Here is a 12,814-nt window from a genome sequence, read left to right on the forward strand (position 1 = left end):
TAAGAAGATAATGTTGGGCCACAAACATGTAACAAAGTTCTTTTGATATTGCGGACGACACATGCAGCCACTGGGAAATCAATCGCATTTAGATCTGGAACTTATGAAAGCTACAAATTTCAAAAGAATGTGCTTGCTCGCTAATGTTGGCGTCCTATGTGATCTAGATCTTGGTATCCTTTAAGAAATTCCTTCCCTGAAGATTTTTTCAAAGAACATGGAAAACCACAAGAACATATAAAAGAAGACCTTCCCCAAGATCTCAACAACGATCCCGAAGACATGCCGGGATTCAATGCCACCTGGATGGAGTTTCTCAACGACCACACCGCATGGGCATGCAACATCAAGGACATCATTGTCATGTCCATCTACGACTCCAGCATGCCGCTCGTCAACCTCACATGCGATGATGGTGAAGGAAGATCCCGCCGTGACCGACCCCGCGACAAGCAGAACACCGACTACAACTTCTTCTAGTACTACAACCGCAACGGCCGTTGCTACCCCTAGATTCACTTCAGGTTTAAATTTGAACGAATTTCATTCACTACTTTGTCATATATAAAGAATTTTGAATGAAATCTATTATTTCCGTTTGAATTTAAAATTTAAAACTTTTTATTTGGGGGCGCCACTGGAAACATACGCACCCCAAAAGTGGTACCGAGCGGTGGCGGCCCCAAACGCTCAATCCGGAGTTTTTATTGGATACAATTTGGGAGACGTGACTGAAGATGTTCTAAGGATTCCTTAGCCATCGCTGGCCAAAGTTTTGGCAAAAATCACGAGGAAAAGATGAGGTAGGTGAGGAACTTTTTCGTTGGCAACTAAAATTTTAACTATTAGCTAAACAAGAGCATGTATATTAATTTATTATATAGGTAAAATGTGTCTTTGGCTCTTGGGCACAAGTGCTTCTGCTTTTTTTAAAAAAATCATACATATTTATTTCAGAAAAATTTAAAAGTAAATCTAGAAACAACAAATGATGTAATCTACTGGCGTATAAAGTTTTAATCTGAAATTTTCTTTATATTGTAGGCTACACAAAAAGATAAAATATGTTGAAGTTTAGAAATATGCATAGTCAGATCCACAGGTTGCTCATTTTTGTGTAGCATAGATATTTTATATTTAAAACTGAAATTTTACACGTTTATGGGATAATTTATTGGCTACACCATGATTTGTTTTCTACTTTTCACATAAACGTAATTTGTAATTTTTTTAAGTTAGCAGTAGCACTGGTGTCCATGAGCCAACAAAAATCTCTGTCTTACAGGTTGCCAAAATTTTAGCACGGGCATATTTAGGCACCAACCAAAGATGGGCTAAGTACCGACACGCTTCCTAAGAGCGTGTTACACTGTCAGTACTCAGCACACGCTGGAGCAACCTGGACACGGCAGAAGCAGAAAATATTACTCCTGTATCGTTATCACTAATTTGTTTAAAAAGGAAATCCAGACTATCCATATCAACATATATACTCCGTATCATGGCAGTAGAAGCCACCAAAGATCTGAACAACGGTATTTTACTACGGATGAATATTCAATCAGAAGCATACAGCATCAGCACATCTTTCAAGGTCAGATCCGACCACATAAAAAACTACTGTACGTATTACTATTTTTCTCGTGGCGCACATTCGTGACGGCAGACGCTGACGTTGGTCAGCGGCTTGAAAGAACGGGGCCGGCGGCGAGCCACCGGCCGGCCTGCTCCATGAGCACCACCATGCCCTGGCACTCGTGCAGCACGAGCGCGTCTAGGCCGCCTCTAATCATGGCCGGGAAGAAGAGCCACAGTCCCGTCCCGCCCACGAACGCCAGCGTGAGCGGCACCGCCAGCACCCGCGGCGGGCGCCACCACCCGGCGTGCCGCCCCCACCATGCCTCCGCCCCGGTGCACACGCCGTGGAGCACGAAGAACGCGGTCACGTCGCCGCTGGGCGGCTGCCACATGATGTAGTAGAACATCAGCTCGTGCATGAGCCCGGAGACGAGGAACGACGCCAGGACGCCCGCCGCGTCGCCGAAGCGCGCGCGCACCGGGCCGTACACCGACGGGCGGAGGATGGCGGGCACCATCAGGTTCCACCGCCTGCCCCAGAAGTCCCGCAGCGACGACGCCAGGTACGGCCGGTCCACCTGCGGCTCCATCTCCATCCGCAGCACGCCGTGGATCACGGCGTGGACCGACGCCAGGAGGAGCTCCAGGGAGAGGTAGATGTGCACGGTGTACAGGAGGAGGAGCTGCCACCGGCTCATCGCCTCCTTGAACTGGTACGCGTAGATGATGAAGGGGATGACGGCGCCGGCCACGAGGATCTTTCTGGCGGGGGCCGAAGCGGGATCTTGCTTCTTTGATTTGCCGCCGCCGGTGGACTGCCGAAGCTTGACCGGCAGGGAGGCAGAGCAGACAAACTGGAGGAGGGAAAGGGACGGGTCCAGAGGGCCCCGTCCGATGGCGAGGAGGAAGAGCTTGAAGGTGCCTAGCCAACTGAGGAAGAAGCCGGAGCTGCCGCGGAACGTGCTGGTGCTGAAGGCGAAGGGGATCCCGTAGAAGAGCACGACGGTGGGCAGAAGCGCGGCGAGGCGGCCCGCGCCTGGGCTAGTGCGCGCGGCGGCCACGCGGGCGTACGCCATGGCCGCCCAAACCGCAGCCGAGACCTTCAAGAGGCTCCCGAGCTCGCCGTCCATGAGCGCCGCCGCCATTATTGTGGTGAGCACGATGGAATCAGTGCCCTCTCCTGTTGTGAATGATGTTGTTCGGGGGATTGGCTCGTATGACATCGTTTTGTTCGAATCATGTTGGCCAGCGAAAATAGTGCCATTTGATTGTTTCCTAATTTTGGAGTACCCGCTGACACAGATTGTCAAATTAACATGTGATGTTTTCGCTAACAGTCAAAATTTCTGACTATTACTTTATTATTGCTAATTGGCTTTTAAGGACATTTAGTAGACAAAACGTTTCTTTTTAACATAAAATTTTCAGTTTTGTTATTTTTTTGTGGCCTTTTCAGTTCGGTGGTGATTCGTACAGAGCATGTGAGTTGCACGTAGGTTTCAAATGGGATATTAGTTCCAAACGAATTAATGTACCGGATCATTGAATTTGGCGTGATTCATGTCGATATAAATGTCAGAGGTTACGAGTTACGACGACAGATGCTACGAGGATAATTTGAGAACTGTTCCTAAGACAAGTATAATTAGAATCAATCCCACGAGTTTTTTCCCGTAACTCTCGGAGCCCCTGTGGCGATTAGGGTTTTGTGGATCTTGGCGGCGCCCTCCGATCTTCGTCGGCGGGAAGGAGTTGGTTTCGACGGCTCGACATGTCCTCGTCGGAGCGCGTCGGGGAGAAAGCGAAGGAGGCTGTGTCGCCGAGGGCGGCGCGGGCTAGGCTGGAGGAGCAGTTGGGAAAACTGGATATTACAGATGAGGAGGCTACTCCATTGATCCTTGATGATCGCGAAGAAGAGGCGAATCAGAAGTGGATGCTGGCTGGGAAGGTACTGCACCGCACTGTCTTCCATATCCAGACAATCGCAGGTGCCTTGCGCCCAGCGTGGGGAAATCCTAAGGGATTGCTTTTCCGATCAGTGGGTTCCAACATGTTTGTTGCAGAGTTTGCTACTCAGCGTGATCGGGAAAGAGTTTGGGAGGGATCGCCGTGGCATGTGAGCAATAATGCGGTGATTCTGTCCGAATTTGAAGATTGTATGAAGCCATCAGAGTTGAAGTTTGATCGGCTGTCCCTGTGGGCGCGAGTTCTGAATCTGCCGTTCAACCTGCGTGACAAGAAGTGGTGGAAACCGATAGCGCAACAAATTGATAAGCAGGCTGAGGAGGTTCAGTTTGATCATGTGGGTGGATACCTAAGGGCCAGGGTAACAATTAATGTTGCTAATCCCTTGAGGAGATGGGTCCTGATAGAATCGGCTAGGAGAAAAGGCATGGATCTGTATGAGGTTCAGTATGAACATGTGCCACACTTCTGCTTCTCCTGTGGTCGTTTTGGGCACTCTGATCTTGTGTGTCTGACTCCTGGCACGAGGGATGCTGATGGAAACCTTCCATTTGGGAAGGGTCTAAGGGCGTCAGATGATTGGAAACGTACGTCATATAGTGAGGGTTCTTCGGGACAGGGATGGTCCAAGAATTCTAAAGTGGAAACGCGCAACTCAAGTAACGCAACAGAGAAGGGCCCTGTGGTGACTTCACCTCTGAAGAACAACAATGTGAATAAACGGAAAGGTGCAAATACGAAAGTCTATAGGCCAGTAGTGGACAACAGAGCTATGGTGCTATATGAAACTCCAACAGAGGTTGGAGCGGTTGGTGGTGATGAAGGTGAGGAGGGGGAGCGTGATGCAAAGAAGAAGAAACCTACCCCCAAGAGTTCTGAAGATTCGGCAGTGGCTGCTCTGCAGCCCTGCCCAGAGCAATGAGTTGTCTAAGTTGGAACGGCAGGGGGCTTGGGAACCCCGTGACCGTTCGAGAGCTTCGGAATGTTCTGAAGCAAGAAGCGCCCAGTCTCCTGTTTATTATGGAGACGAAAATCTCAGCAAAAAGAATGGAGGATCTGCAACATACCTTGGGGTTTGCTGGTTGCTTCGCAGTTAACAGTGATGGCCTCAGTGGAGGGTTAGCTTTATTCTGGACAAAAGAGTTGGTTGTGGAGGTAAAGAATTATAGTTCCGGCCATATTGATGCTATGGTGGGGAAAATGAGTAGTAATGATCTTTGGAGATTTACTGGTTTTTATGGAGCGCCAAAGGCGGTTGATAGACATCATAGCTGGAGAGCTATGAGGAATCTGAATTCGATTGCTCACCCGGCCTGGCTTTGTGTTGGAGATTTTAATGAGACGTTGTATTCTTCGGAGCACTTCTCTCGTGCTGTAAGGCCGGAATGGCAGATGCGGGCATTTAGGGAGGTGGTGGAGGAATGTTTTTTCCATGACCTAGGATGGTCGGGTGTTGAATACACCTGGGACAACGGTCAGTTGGGTGATGCAAATGTTAAGGCTAGATTGGATAGAGCCTTCGGTGATGAGGCTTTTGTGAATAAATTTGCACACTATAGAGTTCGTCATATTGTCTCTACGGAATCAGATCACTGCTTTGTGCTAGTGGAGTTTGGAGAGAGTATGGTTGAAGAACGAGTAAGAGGAGAAAAGCAATTCAGATATGAAGATGTATGGCAGACCGCATGCAGACTATGATCGAATAATCCTTGATACATGGAGAAAGGGATCAGGCATGCAGGGTCTAAGGGGAGTAGTACAAGCACTCAAGACTATTCAAGAGAAGCTTAGTATCTGGGGCTCAAAAGAATTTGGCTGCTTAGCGCGCAAAGTAAGGAAGCTTCGTGGGAGACTGAATAATCTGTCGCTCTGTGGGCCGGGGACCAAATGACGAGGAAAGAGTAGTTGTACAGCAGCTCCGTGAGGCTCTTCGTCAGGAGGAAATATGGATGCGTCAGCGATCCAGGGTGCAGTGGTTACGAGATGGTGATCGTAATACTGCATATTTTCATTCACAAGCTGCCCAAAGAAAGCGCACAAATAAGATTGATAACCTTGAGCGTGAGGATGGTTCCAAATGCGTTTCCTGGGAGGAAAATTGTGTAGAAGTTCAGGGGTTTTATCAAGCCCTGTACACATCTCAAGGATACCGTCAGATGGAGGAATTGATTGATCTGGTCCCTGTAAGGGTGAATGATGAAATGAATGGGGTTTTGGACCAGGAGTATAATGTTGAGGATGTGAGGGCGGCGTTATTTCAAATGGCACCATCAAAAGCACCTGGCATTGATGGCTTTACGGCCGGGTTTTTCCAGAGACATTGGTCGGTTCTCAAGGATGATATTGTACCGGCAATTCTCGGTTTTCTTAATGGTGGGGAGCTACCTTCAGGTATGAATGATACGTCTATCACGTTAATTCCTAAGGTGCATCATCCACAACGAATTTCCCAGTATAGGCCTATTTCTCTGTGCTCTGTTCTGTACAAAGTTGCTGCAAAGTGTATTGCTAACCGTGCACGAGGTTTTCTGGGTGATATAATTGGGGAGGAGCAGAGTGCCTTTGTTCCGGGTCGTTTGATTACTGATAATGTGTTGATTGCATATGAGAGTGTGCATGCAATGAAGAAACGGAAGAAAGGAAAGAACAATGTGTGTGCTGTCAAATTAGACATGATGAAAGCTTATGATCGAGTAGAATGGCACTATCTACAGGCTATTATGCTCAAGCTCGGTTTTAGTTCAAATTTTGTGAGGTTGGTGATGAAATGTGTAACTTCGGTTCGGTTTACAGTACGGGTAAATGGGGAATTATTACCTTTCTTTGCACCTACCAGAGGACTTCGCCAAGGTGACCCCATGTCTCCGTATCTGTTTCTTTTGTGTGGTGAGGGATTCACATCTCTTCTGAATTTCTTTAATGGTGCTATTGTCGATAGAGGAATAAGAGTGAGCGTTCGATCACCATGGGTGAACCACTTGTTGTTTGCAGATGATAGTCTTCTTTTTATGAAAGCAACAGTGGAGAGTGCTAACAGAATGAATGAGATATTGAGGATTTATGAAGACTGCTCGGGACAGAGGGTGAATAAAGAGAAGAGCTCAATTTATTTCAGCCCTAATACCCCTCAGGCAGCACGACAGTCTCTAAAACTGTTAACGGGCATTGCGGTGGAAGCTTTCTCTGAAAGATATCTGGGTCTTCCTACTGCTATTGGTCGTATATCGAGTGGTACATTTGATCACCTTGGGGAACGTATTCGAAGCAAACTTAATGGTGGATCTGAGCGTATGATGTCCTGTGCGGGGCGGGAAGTTTTCCTGAAGGCAGTCATTCAGGCGATTCCTACATTCAGCATGGGTTGTTTCAAGTTGACCAAGGCTGTACTCAAGAAATTTATTTCTTATATGGGGCGCTACTGGTGGAGTAGCTCTATTGACAGGCGATCTATGCACTGGCTGTCATGGGATCAACTGGTTAAACCAAAATGTCAAGGAGGAATGGGCTTTCGAGATTTGGAATTTTTTAACCTGGCACTTCTTGGCAAGCATGGATGGAGGTTCATTACTCAGCCCGAGTCTCTCTGTTGCAGAATTCTAAAAACTAAATATTTCCCAGACTCGGAGTTTATGCAAGCAACTGTTCCACGCTGCGCATCTGCTACCTGGCGAGCGATTGTGGCTGGACGGGAGGCGTTGTCGCTTGGTTTGATCAAGCGGATTGGGGATGGCTTGTCAGTCTCTATTTGGACTGATAAGTGGATCCCAGGTATTCGGCTGATGACACCATCAGTTCAGATTGGTACCATGCCCCTGAGTAAAGTATCAGAGCTGATTGATGTGGGAAGCTGGACATGGAAGGAGGAGGTGATAAGAAATAACTTCATAGCCCCTGATGCGGATGCTATTCTAAACATTCCTTTGAGGCGAGAAGGGGCGGATGATTTTTGGGCTTGGAACTTAGAAAAGTCTGGTATCTACACTGTTAAAACAGCGTATCGTGCTCTGGTGACGCGCAACGAGCATTTAGCTCTAGCGGAAGGGACGGCTACGGGATCCTCGTTTTCTGAAAAACAGATGTGGGAACAGCTGTGGAAGTTGAAGGTGGTGCCAAAAGTGAGGGTCTTCTGGTGGCGAGTTCTTCGTGGTATTCTACCGGTGGAACAAACGCTGCAGTACCGTCATATAGCCACGCTTGCAAGATGCAAAATCTGCCTTAGCGCAGATGAAGATATGAGACATGCACTACTGTTGTGCACACATGCGATGAGGTTCTGGGCGGAGGCGCGAGTTGCACTCGATGTTAAAGTCCCCAACCTGCATCCTAGCACATGGGCAAGGGATGTGTTGTGTGATCCGATTATTCCTACATGTGATAGGGGAAAGATCATTACAGTCATGTGGGCTATTTGGACCTCAAGAAATAACATCACTCATGATCGGGAAGGATGGGATCCTATTCAGTCCATCGTGAGGATGAGAAATGACCTAGCTTTGCTAGATATCCCAAGGCAACAAGCTCTCATGTTGCCAGGATTTGGTTGGCGACCACCAGAGGAAAGATGCATCAAGATTAATACTGATGCTGGTCTGGCTTTCGAAGAAAGGAAGGGTGGAGCGGGAGGTGTTGTTAGGGACCTCACCGGCTTCATTGCGGCTTGGAGTAAACCGCTCCCAGGAATTACTGATCCGATGATTGCTGAGGCAATGGCGCTGAGGGAGGGTGTGATTTTTGCCAAGCTGCGTGGTTACTCGCGAGTGGTTGTTGAAGTGGATTGCTTAGAGATTGTCAATCTCTGGGACTCGCGCGCTGTTTCTCGTGCAGTCATTGCACCGATTTTACAAGATATTGCAGGGCTTTCTAGTTCGTTTTCTAGTTTTGTTGTTCAACATGTAATAAGATCATCCAACACAGTCGCTCACATATGTGCTAAATATGCTTGCACGTTGGAGTTGACGAGTGTTTGGATGGAACATCCTCCGAGCTTCCTTGTTGCCAGTCTTCAGGCTGACAGCGGAGGAGCAGCTGTTTCAGTTTAATAAAGCCCTGAGTTTCCCCGCAAAAAAAAAGAGGATAATTTGAGAAAGACATAGATGTGGTTAATCAAATTATCTTCAGTATAAGGCCGACTAGCCTCCTAGCTAATCTCATGGGCTTCCTTAATCCAGTCGTAACTCACATGTCCATGCGAGTTGGGCTGGCTTACCGTCACCGTGCCTCGGGCGACTCCTCACACTGACATAACCCATGGTGATAGTTTCTGGGCGAAGTCTATGAGGAACTCCCTGAAACAAAGGAAAAAAAAAGTGAAGCACGCACGCCCAGATAGGGTCGCCCTTGGAAGAAGTTGTCGGGCGAAGTCGTCGGATGGAATCACCAAACCGAGTAGCCGAACAGGGTCGCCAGGCGAAGTTGTCGGAAGAAATCGCCAAAGAAAGTTTTTTTTTTGCTAAGAGCATCTTCAGTCGCGTTCTTCAAAGCGCCCTCCAAAGCTATTTGGTTTGCGTCGGAAAAAAAAACGCTTCCAGTCGCGTCCCCCAAATCCGTTTTTTTGTCCGGCGCCCCTCGATACGGTGTTCGGCGCCCGAGCCCATCCCCGCGCCATAGGGGACGCACCGGGAACGCCGGACACAACGAAAGCGAGGGCGAAGCGGCGCGGGCCTGACGCGTCAGCGGCACAATAAATTTTAACCTAACCGTCGCCTACCTCGCGACGGAAGTTATTAGCGCGCAGAGATGGTACAGTTCCCGCAGAGGCGCAACGACGGTGCAGTTCCCGCAGAGGCGCAACGACGGTGCAGTTCCCGCAGAGGCGCAGCGACGCGTCTCATCGCACCTAGCTCTGCGTGCCGGCGTTAATGAGCGCCACCGCTCTCCCGCCTCCCTCCGGCCTATAAAAAGGGCCGCCATCATCGGAGATGGACGTGGAGGCGAGCGTGCAGTTCGAGTTCGTCCTCGTCCTCAAGGGCGACCCACGCGGCATCCAGAGGCTGCTGGACTCCTTCGCCGAGTACGTCGCCGGCAACGACCGCCCGGGCACGATGCATCTGCGGGAGGCTTCGTGCGGCTACTACCGGTGGATCGTCGACTGATGACCCACAAGTATAGGGGGTGTATCGTAGTATCTTCGATAAGTAAGAATGTCGATCCCAACGAGGAGCAGAAGGTGTTGACAACCAGTTTCGATGAAGGATTCACTGTAAATGCTCACAGACAATTATTCAGGGGGTTTTGATGTAACAGATGAATAAAGTACGAGTAAGTAAAGTGCGAGAGTAATAATTGCAGCGAGTGGCCCAATCCTTTTTAGCACAAAGGACAAGCCGGTTTGTTTACTTATAATAACCAAACGTTCTTGAGGACACACGGGATTTTAGTCTAGTGCTTTTGCTACATACGGCTAATTAATCTTCATTGTTTTGATAAGTGTTGTGCGGGTGAACCTATGCTAATGTACCGCCCTTCCTAGGACTAATACATACTTGTGATTATACCCCTTGCAAACATCCGCAACTACAAGAAAGTAATTAAGATAAATCTAACCACAGCCTTAAACTCGAGATCCCGCTATCCCTCCCGCATCGATATACCAACGGGGGCTCAGGTTTCGTCACTCCGGCAACCCCGCAATTGGCAAACGAGTACAAGATGCATTCCCTAGGCCCATAAAGGTGAAGTGTCGTGTAGTCGACGTTCACACAACACCACTAGAAGAATAACACCACAACTTAAATATCATAACATTGAATATTACTCAACCATACTTCACTACTAACATTTAGACTTCACCCATGTCCTCAAGAACTAAACGAACTACTCACGAGACATCATATGGAACATGATCAGAGGTGATATGATGATGAATAACAATCTGAACATAAACCTTGGTTCAACGGTTTCACTCAATAGCATCAATAACAAGTAGAAATCAACACCGGGAGAGTTTCCCTATCAAACAAACAAGATCAAACCCAAATTGTTACAACGGTGACGAGGTGCAGCGGTGGAGATGGCGGTGATGATGATGATGATGATGGTGATGATGATGGAGATGATGTCCAGCTCGATGACGGTGACGATGGCGTCGATTTCCCCTCCGGGAGGGAATTTCCCCGGCGGATCTCAGCCTGCCGGAGAGCTCTTTTCTCTCTGGTGTTCTCCGCCCCGCAGAGGCGGCTGTGGCTCTTCGCGACGTATCCCTGGAGCTTAGGTTTTCGGGACGAAGGCGTACGCAAAGAAAAGGAGGCGAGAGGGGGTTGTGGGCCCCCTCCTCACAGGGCGGCGCGGCCAGGCCTTGGGCCGCGCCGGCCTATGAGGTGGGTGATACGTCCAATTTGCATCACTATTTTATATCATAATTTGCTGTTATTCATTGATATATTTCATATTTGGAGATAATACTTATGTTATTTCATCTATTTTGCATGTTTCATGATTATTGAAGGATCGCGCACCGGAGCCGAGGATTCTCGCTGGAAAAAGCATCGTCGAACGCAATATTTCGGAAGATCAACAATTGACGGGAATTACACGAAAATTCCTATTTTTCCGGATGACAAAGGGAGCCGGAAGGGGAGATGAGGAGGGCCGCCATGGGCCCCCCTCACAGGCCGGTGCGGGCCCTGCCCTGGCCGCGCCGCCCTGTGAGGAGGGGGCCCACAGCCCCCTCTCGCCTCCTTTTCTTCGCGTATGCCTTCGTCCTGAAAACCTAAGCTCCAGAGGTACGTCGCGAAGAGTCACAGCCGCCTCTACGGGGCGGAGAACACCAGAGAGAAAAGAGGTCTCCGGCAGGCTGAGATCTGCCGGGGAAATTCCCTCCCGGAGGGGGAAATCGACGCCATCGTCACCGTCATCGAGCTGGACATCATCTCCATCACCATCACCATCATCTTCATCATCATCACCGCCGTCTCCACCGCTGCACCTCGTCACCGCTGTAACAATTTGGGTTTGATCTTGATTGTTTGATAGGGGAAACTCTCCTGGTGTTGATTCCTACTTGTTATTGATGCTATTGAGTGAAACCGTTGAACCAAGGTTTATGTTCAGATTGTTATTCATTATCATATCACCTCTGATCATGTTCCATATGATGTCTCGTGAGTAGTTCGTTTAGTTCTTGAGGACATGGGTGAAGTATAAATGTTAGTAGTGAAGTATGGTTGAGTAATATTCAATGTTATGATATTTAAGTTGTGGTGTTATTCTTCTAGTGGTGTCGTGTGAACGTCGACTACACGACACTTCACCTTTATGGGCCTAGGGGAATGCATCTTGTACTCGTTTGCCAATTGCGGGGTTGCCGGAGTGACAGAAACCTGGGCCCCCGTTGGTATATCGATGCAGGAGGGATCGCAGGATCTCAGAGTTTAAGGATATGGTTAGATTTATCTTAATTACTTTCTTGTAGTTGCGGATGCTTGCAAGGGGTATAATCACAAGTATGTATTAGTCCTAGGAAGGGCGGTACATTAGCATAGGTTCACCCACACAACACTTATCAAAACAATGAAGATTAATTAGCCGTATGTAGCGAAAGCACTAGACTAAAATCCCGTGTGTCCTCGAGAACGTTTGGTCATTATAAGTAAACAAACCGGCTTGTCCTTTGTGCTAAAAAGGATTGGGCCACTTGCTGCAATTGTTACTCTCGCACTTTACTTACTCGTATTTTATTCATCTGTTACATCAAAACCCCCTGAATACTTGTCTGTGAGCATTTACAGTGAATCCTTCATCGAAACTGCTTGTCAACACCTTCTGCTCCTCGTTGGGATCGACATTCTTACTTATCGAAGATACTGCGATACACCCCCTATACTTGTGGGTCATCAAGACTATTTTCTGGCGCCGTTGCCGGGGAGTGAAGCGCTATTGGTAAGTGGAATTGGTAAGGAAAATTTCTACTGTTTGTGCTGATTTTATTTCCGCCTGCTGCTATAACTCATTATGGAGAGATCTTCTCTTGAGTGTTTATTTGGGAAATCTACTACTACTGCAAAGGTAGTGGATGAGGCGCCAGGTAAGGAAGAAATACCATACAAAATACCTATGAAAATTATTGAACGTGTAGTGGGTAACCGTTATACGGGGGATGGAACTCGTCCACCCCGGAGATCATTTACTCGTTCTTACATGAATTATGCGGTTTATTCAAGTGTGCAGGTATTGCTATGGATGAAGTGAGGAAGAAACTATTCTCTCGTATCGCTGTCCGGTAAAGCGGTGCATTGGTATAAATTACTCGGATAATGGGGATTCTCTTGAATGG

General features: G+C 48.1%; 1 protein-coding gene across 1 annotated transcript; it reads right to left on the reverse strand.

Annotated features, from left to right (window-relative positions):
* Nucleotides 1–1,679: 1,679 nt before the first annotated feature.
* On the reverse strand, nt 1,680–2,723 carry LOC124706711 (probable long-chain-alcohol O-fatty-acyltransferase 4). Its single transcript, XM_047238381.1, has one exon. The coding sequence runs from the start codon at nt 2,721–2,723 to the stop codon at nt 1,680–1,682; it is 1,044 nt and encodes a 347-aa protein (XP_047094337.1).
* Nucleotides 2,724–12,814: the final 10,091 nt, after the last annotated feature.

Source organism: Lolium rigidum, chromosome 4 (genome assembly GCF_022539505.1).
Source record: "Lolium rigidum isolate FL_2022 chromosome 4, APGP_CSIRO_Lrig_0.1, whole genome shotgun sequence".
Lineage (NCBI taxonomy): Eukaryota > Viridiplantae > Streptophyta > Magnoliopsida > Poales > Poaceae > Lolium > Lolium rigidum.